Source organism: Teleopsis dalmanni, chromosome 2 (assembly GCF_002237135.1).
Source record: "Teleopsis dalmanni isolate 2A chromosome 2, ASM223713v2, whole genome shotgun sequence".
Classification (NCBI taxonomy): domain Eukaryota; kingdom Metazoa; phylum Arthropoda; class Insecta; order Diptera; family Diopsidae; genus Teleopsis; species Teleopsis dalmanni.
The window spans coordinates 10353053-10365223 of NC_051847.1; the positions used below are offsets into that span (position 1 = coordinate 10353053).

General features: G+C 30.5%; 3 protein-coding genes across 4 annotated transcripts; all 3 read left to right on the plus strand.

Moving 5' to 3' along the window:
• Positions 1-19: 19 nt before the first annotated feature.
• Positions 20-1032, plus strand: LOC119685731 (the record flags this gene model as incomplete). The annotated part of the gene is made up of 1 exon (XM_038100097.1): positions 20-1032. A coding segment is annotated over one exon (906 nt), but the record flags the coding sequence as incomplete, so codon positions are not given.
• Positions 1033-2733: 1701 nt separating this feature from the next.
• LOC119679776 (CDK5RAP3-like protein) lies at positions 2734-4666 on the plus strand. The gene is made up of 5 exons (XM_038092312.1): positions 2734-2812; positions 2897-2911; positions 2962-3136; positions 3192-4055; positions 4116-4666. The coding sequence occupies exons 1-5, from the start codon at positions 2735-2737 to the stop codon at positions 4616-4618; spliced, it is 1635 nt and encodes a 544-aa protein (XP_037948240.1). The 5' UTR covers position 2734; the 3' UTR covers positions 4619-4666.
• A 1475-nt stretch (positions 4667-6141) lies between these two features.
• Positions 6142-11442, plus strand: LOC119679777 (H(+)/Cl(-) exchange transporter 7; the record flags this gene model as incomplete). Of its 2 annotated transcripts, XR_005252424.1 has the most annotated exon segments (13): positions 6142-6581; positions 6647-6793; positions 6854-7055; positions 7628-7896; positions 7954-8562; positions 8635-8728; positions 8786-8955; positions 9016-9198; positions 9267-9473; positions 9537-9692; positions 10453-10536; positions 10739-11073; positions 11130-11442. XR_005252424.1 is itself a non-coding variant. In XM_038092313.1 (12 exon segments), coding segments are annotated over 12 exon segments (2535 nt in total). In that variant the 3' UTR covers positions 10862-11123.
• Positions 11443-12171: the final 729 nt, after the last annotated feature.

Sequence of the window (12171 nt, forward strand, 5' to 3'; positions counted from 1 at the left end):
GATATATGTAAAAAACTTTTCAGAAAGCTTGCAACAAAATATTTACCTAAAAGTTAAACCTACAAGACAGCAAATTCAGAACACTACAAAAAAATTACCAAATAATGCACAAAAAGATAAATTTAATGAGGATTGCAGCAATATTGCCGAAGAAATTTGGTACTATGTGTCTCAGTATATACCCCCTGAAGACATACGTTCCTTTGCGTTAATTTGTAAACAAACAGCTGCATTGGTAAACTCCGTATACTTTTGGAAAAACATTTATCAACGCTATGTACATAAGAAGAAAAAAACTGGTGATATTTGCGAAAAGTTAATTCCACAATTTCAAATCAAAGATATGAGCCCTTCGGATATAAAATCCTTACGTGCTAATGTTATAAAATATCTTTATCTATATTATGAGCCACTTTCTGGAAGACTGGATAGCTTCGACTCTCTCCAATATTTAATAGGACGCATATACTGTGCATCTTGGTACGTTGAAGTTACCGAATTGTATATTATGTGTTTTAAACTAAAATCTCATTACGCACATAACGTTATTGAAACGCCAAAAAAAACCGAGGCAGTGGTAGATGATTGGGAGTCGTTATCAGATGAACACAACAAGGATGATACTACAACCATTCCTAAATTTTGTAATCCAAATGAGGGTGAATGGATATTAGCGATATTTTGCAATTATTTAAAACCATTTCCTTCACATCTTTTGTACGGAAACTGTAATGCTTGCCGTCTGATATCTGTGAAAAAATTTTTGGGTGCAGGTATGCGAATCAAAGGAATATGTTTAGAATTTTCTGATACAATTAGTAATGAGAAAACTATTGTTAAGTATCCACATGCGTTGTGTAATGCCGTCTATCCTTGGTGGTCTATCGAATTTAAATATCTTGTAGAAAGTGATTCTGAAAAGTAAAAATAAAGTTATCTATAATAATTTATTTGTTGTTACCAAGCATACATTTCAATAATCTATTTTATATTAAAGTGAATTATTCGCATCTTAAAGCAGTTTTAACAAATTCATACAATTTACAATTAATGTATTAAATATTGATATATTGCATTGATCAATTTAAAAACTACTTCCAATTCTAGATGTTGTAATTAAAAGAAAATGTATAAAATATTAATGAAAAAAAAATATACCTTATATGTGTAATACAAATATAATTTATTTTAATATTATATCCGGAATTCCCAACCGTATGAAGAATTGCTATAAAATTATGATGGTGGGTCGTTACTAGCTATATAGCAGAAATAAAAATGGATAATGAATAACTGGAGAATCATAGAGCATGTACACTGACATTAGTTTAAGCCCTTTATAAATTTTGTTTATCGAATTGTAGACTATAATTTTAAAGATTATTTTTTGTTTTTATGGCTAGGAGAGCCCTCCCTCCGTTCTTACCATAGATCGTGTCGATATCGACATCCTTTACAATGGAGCTAACATCAGTGAAGTCAAATATAAACGTGAAGTAACTCTCCACACAGATATAGTACCCTCTTCAAGACCAAGGTTATCTGACAACAAGGTTCTTAATACGCCTCCACCTGACCATCTCGCTGAAATAACGACACCTCCACCGTGCAGCAAGTTCGATTGGGATCAGGATACTGTCGAGTGCTAAGCAGTTATTTGTCACGCATAAAAACATCTATTCCAAATATGTGCCCTGACTCCAACTCTTCTCCCCATGATGTCACCCATTTGTTGTCCCGCCCCACCGCACACACAAACCTCCGTCTAATTGACCTTTGGACACACACCATTTAAGTAGCCAGATATCTCCGCTTGGATTCAGACTAACGTTCAATTATATTCCATCCACTCAATCCTTCCCATTTTCTTTCCTCCCTCCAGCTCCCCCCAACTACTACCCACTCACTTCTCAACCCATGTAACCGTCTGTTTATTCTTTTATATTATCAGCTTACAAGTCCCAACGGGTTACAACAACAACACTGACATTAGTGTAGAGTCCTTCATAAACCTTATTTGTCGAATTATAAACTATAACTTTAAAGTTTATTTTTTGTTTTTATGATTTAGAACATATAGAAAATAACATTAATATATTATTTTACTCACCGAAGCCTCGTGATTATGATTATTACTCACATATTTTTCTACTCATGAAGCCTAACGCGATCAGTTGCAATTTGAAATTTGGTTGTGACAACTTTTATTACATTTATAAAAAAAAATATGCAATATATATATAAATAACATAAGAATTGTTTTTATACCATCGTGTTGCTATGGCATAGGAGAACTTGTATTTTAATAAATTATTTATGTGATATATATACTAAATTATCTGCACTAATTATATTGTGCACAATGATAACGCTTTCACTTAATCCAAAGTTTTACCCCAACAGAATAAATGGTTTCATATATATTTAATCTAGACACACCTGATTCCTTACGATCCACAGGCAGAAATCTTCTAATTCATTCCTTACAGGGAATGATAATCGCGTCATAATATGAGAATAACAATAAATAATTTTTAAAAACGCAGTAATGTAGAAAACAATTAAAATAATCATTATCTTATATTCTTAAAAATTAAAACTGACATTTTAAAATATCGAAACAAAATTTTTCAGCTATAAAAATTTGTAATTTTGTTATAATGAACTATATATTTTTTCTAAAAAAGTTCAATAAGTAAATACATATATAAATTCAATAGAAATTTCAATTAATATGCCGAAAAAAAATAAGTCTGTGAAGAAGAAAAAACGATTTGAAATGTTGCATAGCAAATATGGTGAATTGGAAAAGGTATTTTTTTACTACATTTTATTACGACTCTGCTTTACTATCAATTATTTTTTATTATATTTTTGTTTGCGTGGACAAAACAAGTGTGCCGAGATGAATGTAAGTATATTTAATAATTATTAAATATTTCATTAAAATTTTAACAACAGGAAGCAGATATTCCCATTGATATACACATATATAAACTGCATGATTGGTTGGTCAGCAGAAAAATTGGCCCAAAGAATATACAAATGCAACTAAAGGATATCCGTAACAAGATAACAAATGCTTTAAAGGATATGCCTTCAAATGAACAACTAATAAAGTTGTTAACCGGAACAAGTGAGTAGGTTTTATTAATTGCAGTCGTTTGTACTGAAATAATTTTTTAATATAGATATTAACTATTTTCACTGCAAGCAAATTGTGGAAATTCTGACAGAAACTGAAAAGGGTACGAAAAACGTATTCGGTAGTTACGGCAGTCAACGCATGAAGGATTGGCAAGAAATTGTGCGATTGTATGAGAAGGATAATATTTATCTAGTTGAAACGTCACAAATTTATGTACGTAACAATAATTATGAAATACCTGGCCTTAAAAAGCAGATGATTAAGCTAGAGCAACAAGCTGATGAATGCTTAAAACGAATACAAGATCTTGCTAAGCCTGAAACTCAAATACAGGCAGAACATACTGCACTTCTACAACAACTTGGCGTAAAAGGGTTAAATTTACAGGAAGAATTTATAAATGTGCTAAACACATTGTCTGAAATTTATCAAAAATCTATTCGTAATGTAAATAATATAGAAAATGCCATCGATTTATATGCAGACTGTTCAGAACAGAAGGTATGTTTACCTCTACTTAAACACTTAGTTGAATTTGGAAACACAACGATTTACCAGTATATACATAAAGAGGCTCCATTATCTGTTGAGGAGCCAGTTCTAAAGTTAAACATAACCAACAGAAACTCTTCAAATTCTGGCGTTGCAACGGAAAATGAAATTGATTTTGGTTGCGACGATAATGGCGGAACTTCTTCAACTATTTCTGCTGAAATTATCGATTTCGGAGACTTAAATTTAGAAAACAATACGGTAAATTATGATTTAAGTGAAACAGAAGGTGCAGAAATCGATTGGGGTATTGAAACCAGTGCAGCCGACAATGTTGAAGTAAGTTTTGATGTACCCATTGAGGAGTATGGAATTGTTGTGGAAGGTGTTGGAATGGATGGTGGAGTAGCTAAAGGTGATTTAATTAATTATAGGATATAAATTCAAATTTTATTTGATTATTATATTGAAATAGGTGAACAAGCGTACACATTATTGGATGCACCAAATTACCGAAATCGTATTCTGGATGAACTTTATGAGCTGGAAGCGTATTTGCGTATGCGATTGTTTGAACTAAATCAGCTTGATAATAGTAATAATATTATGTTTGCTTTATCCGACAATATATCCACACATGATAGTGAAAGTATTGTCAAAATGCTAAAAAATGTTGACATAATTTTACAAGAAATAAATTGTGAACAAACACGTCATCTCTTCCAATTAAAGCATTCCCCTAAATATGCAGATTTGTTGGTTTCAAAATTGGATCATATGACAAAGGGTGTTGAAAAAATACGTTCAACAAAAGAAACACTAAAAGACCAAGCGGCTGAACTAAAACAGCAACGCCTGGAATTAACTCCGGTACTAGCCGAATTAACAAAACAAACAAAAGATCTACAATTCAAAATTGAGAAAGATATCTCAAAACGTTATAAAAATCGTGTGGTTCATCTTATAGGTGGAATTTAATAATAGTAAAGTGTTTAAATAGTTAATAAAAATATTACAAATTTAAATAAATTTTCCCTATATAAGAGTTATTTTGAATAAAAATAAAGTAATATGTATATATTGTAATTTTTATTAAAAATTAAATATATACTATTTAGTATATATTATACTAAATCATTTTAACTTAATAAAATACAATTTTTGTATGTTTATTGAATTCTATCAAAAAGACAAATTTTTAAATTTAAATTGGCTGTTGAAAAATTTTAATTATAAAAAAGTCTATGCATTAAAACTGTTTTAATACCCGTTTGTACTATATTTAGACAGACAATACGTCATTAGGAAATAATTGAAATTTAATTATTTAGAAAATGTTTACATTCCTCTAGATGAAGCATATCATAGGTTTTTCATTACATATATATATATATAATATTCTAAAATTCAATAACTATTTATAAATAGTTTCAAGATCTCATCGGTCTCATTAAGATCATATGTTTCATAATCAAATGCGTCATTTATCCTAATCTTATCCGCTTTTTTGCTGAAAACTATATTACACATATTGCATTCGAAAATCACTTTATTATTAGCATCGTTTATTTTCCAACTTCATATTAAATTTTTTGTAGCAACCACTCTTTATTTAACGATTAAGAAGAATCAATTATAGAATTTAATAAATAAAGTTATACCTGATCAAAGCATAAGCCGTATGTGAGTTCAAGTAAATTAATGGCAAGTTCAGCGAAATAGTAAATTATGTCGGTATGGCAGCGAATGTTGGTATTTACCAGAATTTCGAGTAGAGTAAATTAGATATAAATAAGATAAATTATGTGTTACCATTGCAAAAATTTTAAAAGATGTTTAATAAATAAATTTGAAAACTTTCAATCAAAAATAATAAGTGCAAAAAAATAAATATTTATATAAGTGCAGTGCAAAAATCTCTAGGAAATTTCAATTTACTTTACATAATCTGACTTTAAATGCATGTTATTTTAATTAAAAATTGTTTTACTAATAACTGTCTAGAAACAATAATGTAGTGATGTGTCGATACGTGTTGATAAATGGCTGAATGTGTGCAGTGCAAAAAATCCCAAAAAAATTCCCATTTGTTTTAGCATCAACTTAGCCTATCTCGCACACGTCCTAAGTATGCAGTTGTCATTATAACAATATTTAAGGAATAAAGAAATTTGCCTAATAAAATATATTTTAAAAATAAAAGTTGTTATTTTTATAGCATTTTCCCTTTTTGTCATATATATATAAATCACTTGTACAAATATTAACTAACTATTTAATTATTATTTTTGGAGTATTTTTAACATAACATTTTTAACATAATAGAAAAAACATTACAAGTCTTTTTATAAGATTTGATTTTTACTATGAATTTTTTGTAGAAATGCAACCGTGGACTAATTTCAGTCTCGCATTTGTTGATATCATATTTTGGGGGTGTACGTATTAGTATTCGCAATTTTTAATAATTTATGACTTATTGTGTTAAATATACAATATATACAAAATATATATAATAATAAAATTAGTGAGTTACTAATATACAAAGAAAAGGCTCTTGTTAAGTTTATATATATATATGCGAGTTAAAACACTAGCAAAATATCTATGTTTAATTTAAAAGCAAAGTAACATAGTACTGAAATTAACAATGAAACCAAAAGTGGACGAAGTATTGCTTGTCGATGATACAAGTTCCGATGAAGAGCAAGAGGCAGCAAAAAACAATATTAAAGTTCAAACTGAGACCGACGAAGAATTGCTATGTACAGATAGAAAAATTAACAAAGATGTCAACACTTTAGCGTGTATAAATAGTGAATCAGATACAGAAGATGAGGTCAAACTTTCTAAAAGTAATAAGAAGGATGTAGACACTTTAGTACACATAGATACTAGTGACAGTGAATCAGATTCGTATCATAATTTGGACAAAGAAAAGGTAACACAGCTTTGCATTTATTACCAAACCAAGAACTTTTCATTAGCAATGTATTTTCTTTCCAGCCATCAACATCAGGGGTTAGACGACGCCATTTACCTTGTGATAGTAGCAATTCTATGCATTTAGAGGACCACAGTCCAAGCTTCCATGTAAGATCTCGCACTACAGCCATAGAGAATGTCCAAAGAAATTCGAATAGCATATATGAAGTATATCCAGTGTAAATAATATATACGAAACATAAACCAGCTTAAATTTTTCTTTTACAGAGTTTAGATTATGAAGTATGTGAAAATAAACTTTACCGAAATGCTCAAAGAAAATCTCAAACTAGACGTTTTCATCTTCAGAGAGATATTTTACGTTGGATTATTTTTATAAAAATTGGTGTAATAACTGCATTAGTAGCTTGTGTTATTGACATTATAATTGAAGCATTATCAACACGAAAATACGAACTCCTCAAAAAATGTAAGTAACGCTTTGAGTGTTAATATGTTTAGTAAATAAATAATAATAAATAGATTAATAAAAGTTCAATAAGAAAAAGTGAGTCAACATCCAGTAGTTGTTTTTATACATATTTGTATAAAAGAATAGCAAAATTGAATATAAAGCAAATTTGCATTTTAAGCAAATTCATGTGTTTTCAAACAGATAATCTATTTCATCTCTAAGTTCGAATACACGTATACTTTTCTCTAAAGTGCTAGTACTCATGTAGTAAGTAGAGTATATGTAAATAAATAAAAAAAACAATACGCATTTTGACTGCGTACCAAGCTATTACCATGTCATTTTTCAATAATAAGTATTTTCGGAAATGCAATTTTTGTCTTCGTGTGTTATAACCAAAGAGCAATCAAGTAACTTTTTATATGCCAGTGGGATCCTAAAAGAACTCTTTCGCAGTCAATCTGTTATTTTTAATTACTAAATAATTACTGATCGGTAACTCAATTACTTATTTCTTATTTATACGACATTTATTTAATGAACATAATTATAATTATCTTTAATTTTCTTAATTATTTTATTTTTAGCCGTTGATGCAAATGTACCTATTTCCACTGGTATGGGTGGGGATTTAGTTATACCATACCTTTTATGGATGACTGTTAGTGTGATACCTGTTGCACTGGGCGCTACTTTGGTAACATATATAGAGCCTATAACAGCTGGTAGTGGTATACCACAGGTAAAAGCATATTTAAATGGCGTCAAAATACCAAGAATTGTTCGGATCAAAACACTAGCCGTAAAAGCCATTGGTGTAATCACATCTGTTGTCGGTGGCTTAGCTGGCGGAAAGGTATGTGTATAAATTATGAATTAAAGTAAAGTTTTTTTAACTAATATTCATTTATAGGAAGGACCAATGATACATGCAGGTGCTGTTGTAGCTGCTGGTATATCGCAAGGAAAAAGTACAAGTTTTAATATTGATAGCGGCATATATCAAGCTTTCCGTAATGACCATGAGAAACGTGATTTTGTTCTAGGAGGTAGCGCAGCTGGTGTAGCTGCTGCCTTCGGCTCTCCTATAGGTGGAATGTTATTTTCACTTGAAGAAGCCGCTAGTTTCTGGAATCAAAATTTGATTTGGCGTACTTTGATTGCATCGATTATTAGTTCATTTACTTTAAATATTGTTTTATCGGCTTATCATGGATTAAATAACTTCACTTTTACTGGATTATTTAACTTAGGTCAATTCGATCAACCGCTGACTTTTGAATATTTCGAATTACCTATATTTTTATTATTGGGTGTATCTTGCGGTCTATTGGGCGCTATTTGGAATTCAATAAATACAAAAATCAATCGTTTTCGAAGTCGCTTTATTAAATTTAAGTTTGCTAAAGTTGTAGAAGCAGCATTTGTTGCATTAATGGGAGTAACATTAGCATGCACATCGATTTATTTTATAAACGATTGCCGACAGTTAGGAAATGATCCTACTGACTATCCTGTGCAGGTATAAAAAAAAAATATAATTATAAAATTTAAAATGTGCGTAAAAAATGTTTATATATTACTTTTATATCAGTTGTTTTGTGATGACAATGAGTATAATGCAGTGGCTGCACTTTGGTTTCAAACGCCGGAAGCAACTGTCAGAGCACTTTTCCATGATCCTCCAGGTAATAGCAAAATGAAATCAATTATAAATATATTTTCTGATAATTGACATATTTCAGGCTCACATAAAATACTGACATTAACTATTTTTACAATCATATATTATTTCCTATCTTGCTTTACTTTCGGCTTAAATGTTTCATTGGGAGTATTCATACCAACTGCACTTGTAGGTGCTGCATGGGGAAGACTTGTTGCAGCTATATTTTACTATCTCTTCCCACAAGCTGTAAATGAATTAACTAATATAAATCAATTACTTTTTACTTATAACAATACATATTTTTAGCACTTTTTAAATCCCGGAAAGTATGCGTTAATCGGAGCTGCGGCAAATTTGGGTGGCGTACTTCGTATGACAATAAGTCTTTCCGTTATTTTAATGGAAACAACTGGAGTTGAAACTTCATTCTTTTTCCCGCTCATTTTAACGCTCATAAGCGCTAAATGGGTAGGCGACTATTTTAATGATGTGGGTGCATATTAATTTTATATTTGAAGCCAGGCTCTTATTTATTTAGTGTATATGAATCATTATAGGGCCTTTATGATATACAAGTAAAAATCAATAATGTCCCGATGTTGCCATGGGAACCACAACCCAAATATATGGGTTTAAAAGCAGCGCAAATTATGAGCTCACCAGTGATCTGCTTTCGCTTACGCGAGAATGCCAAATATGTTTTTGATGTTTTAAAGAAGTGCAATCATAATGGATTTCCAATTGTGGAAGATGTGAATGAAAGAGTAATAAAATTTAATTACATTTATATTATTTATTTGAGTTTCATTTATTATTTTTGCTTTCAGGAACGTACACGTGGTCGAGTAAGTGGGATTATATTGCGTTCTCAATTGATTGTCATATTACTAAAGTCACTTTATGACGAAAAGAAGAGGTTTTGGCAAAAAGAAACCACAATACAAACATTTACAAATCTTTATCCACGGTTTCCGTCTATTAATGTAAGTAGTAATATTTCTTCCATTCCTACATGACGCTCGTGCATTTAGTATTTACTAAATTATGCCTGTATAACACAACAATCTTGTAAAAAATTAGTATAATCACTCTTTTGGCAGATCAAAACCGTTGACACAAGACTTCTTCAGGTGTATGTATGCTATATAGGTAAAACGTGTGCTATAGTAAAATCTGTTTTTATGTGGTCTTTTTTTGTGCGATTCTTTTGTACGATTTTTTTTAATGCGATTTTTTTTTGTGAGGTTAATAAAATTGAAACATAATTGACGAAGTTATCAACTATGTAATATGTATGATATGTTATGACCTATTAGTATTTTTTGATATGATAAACATACATCATAAAAAATAATTGCAAAATAGCATTATTAAATTAAATTTAAGTATTATTCTCTATAAAACGGTTCTTTTATAGCATTTAATAGTTACTTATAACATACCGACCCATAATTGCTTAGTTGTCTTAATACGTACAGAATTTAGAGCTTAATATGTTTTGGCTCCGTCTTATTACTAAGGCAAAGATTTGTGCTTTCTTCACAGCGAGTATCATCCTTATTATCTTAAACTATTGCAAACTAAACCCTAGGATTCATCCTCAATTTTTTCCATTTTTAACTAATGTTGCACTAATATTGGTAGTCTATATTTTGTTTTAAATGTTGTTAACCCTAAATCATATAACTTTAAACAATTATTTATAATAAACTAATGTAATGAACGGCATATATTTTATTTAAGGATTTCAAAATGAATGACGATTATGTCGACTTCACCATTAATTTTGACATATTTATGAATCCGTCACCAGTGCGCGTCAGTGAGGTAATTTTTCCTGCTTAATAATATTAGTATTAAAATAGATTAATAAGTATTTTATTTGATTTATTTAATAATCACTGTGGTTATATTATATTATAATTTTAAATAATAATATCTATATTAAGTATATCTGTAATTTTTAATAATTGAAGTAATAATCATTTGTTTCATTTTTTTTAAATATTAAAAATATATTTATTTTCAGCATGACTCAGTTCCTAAAATATTCAACAAATTTCGCGCGCTTGGTTTGAGACATATGATAGTCATCGATAGAGAAAATCGTGTGTCCGGTATTATAACCCGAAAGGATTTCTTATACAAATAGATAATCGCATAAGATAAAAATTTATTTTAAATATTCGTTTATAAGTTATTCATTTATAAAATCATCACCCCTACTCTGAATGATATATCAATGGCAGTTTTTTCCCTATTCCCACTTCCCTTATTCTGAATAAAAGGGGAATGGAAATTTTTTCCCTATTTCCGAGCAAGAAGATTAGAAGTAAAAAAGTTAAAAGGAGTTTAATTTAATATGTAAGTAACCAATAGTGATTAGATTTGAATCAAATTTGAAGTTTTATCCATTACAGGAGACAGCTGTAATAAGCGATGTAAGCGATTCAGAATAGGGGAATTCGATTCGATGGAAAAGTGTATTTTGGGAAAAACTTATTAGTTGCGAAAATTCAAAATAGGGGTTGAATAACACATCACTCAATAAGTCGTGTGACTAACTAAGAAAAACAAATTCTTTCTGCCAAACCTTCAAGGACAATACAATTATTCCAACGCTTCTCTAAGTTCTCGACGTCGTGCTTGTAGAACGATTTGTCTTTTACCTCAAAATAGGCTTCAGTTTCAGCAATTACTTCATTTAAGATGAATTTCTTACCGGCGAGCATTTTTTTGAGATCAGCGAATACCCAGTAGTCGCTGGGACCAGATCTGGACTATACGGCGGATGAGGAAGCAATTCGAAGTGAATTTCGTGCAATTTTGTCATCGGTTTTATTGACTTGTGACATGGTGCATCATCTTGGTGAAGCAAAATATTTTTTTTGCCATATGCGGTCGTGGTTTCACAATATCTGCTTTCAAACGATCCAATAATCAATGAAGATTATGCCATGTGCATCCCAAAATACTGAAACCATAACCTTCCCAGCTGACTGTTGTGCCTTTAGACGCTTTGGACGTGGTTTACCGGCTGCAGTCCACTCAGATGATGATCGTTTTGATTCCGGAGTGAAGTGATGGATCCATGTTTCATCCATTGTCACATACCGACGAAAAAAATCTGATTTATTACGTGTAAATATGGCCAAACACTGCTCTGAATCATCAACACGTTGTTGTTTTTGATCGACTGTGAGTAAATGCGGCAACCACTTCGAAAAGATCTTTCTCATGGTCAAATGTTCATGCATAATTGTAAACACACTACGTTCTGATATCTTTACGGTCTCAGCAATCTCACGCTATTTTAATTTACGATCAGATATAACCAATTTCTAGACTTTTTTGATGTTTTCTGGAGTAACCACCTCAATTGGACGACCAGAACGTTCACTATCATCGGTGTCTGTACGATGTATGGTTCTTTTCCATGGAGCAGAGTCCGGATAATACTTT

Coding starts and splice junctions, on each gene's coding strand:
- LOC119679776 (XM_038092312.1), top strand. CDS start 2,735: ATGCCGAAAAAAAATAAGTCTGTGAAGAAGAAAAAACGATTTGAAATG. Junction 3,137..3,191: donor AAAGTTGTTAACCGGAACAA/GTGAGTAGGTTT, acceptor TTTTTAATATAG/ATATTAACTATTTTCACTGC. Junction 4,056..4,115: donor GGATGGTGGAGTAGCTAAAG/GTGATTTAATTA, acceptor ATATTGAAATAG/GTGAACAAGCGTACACATTA.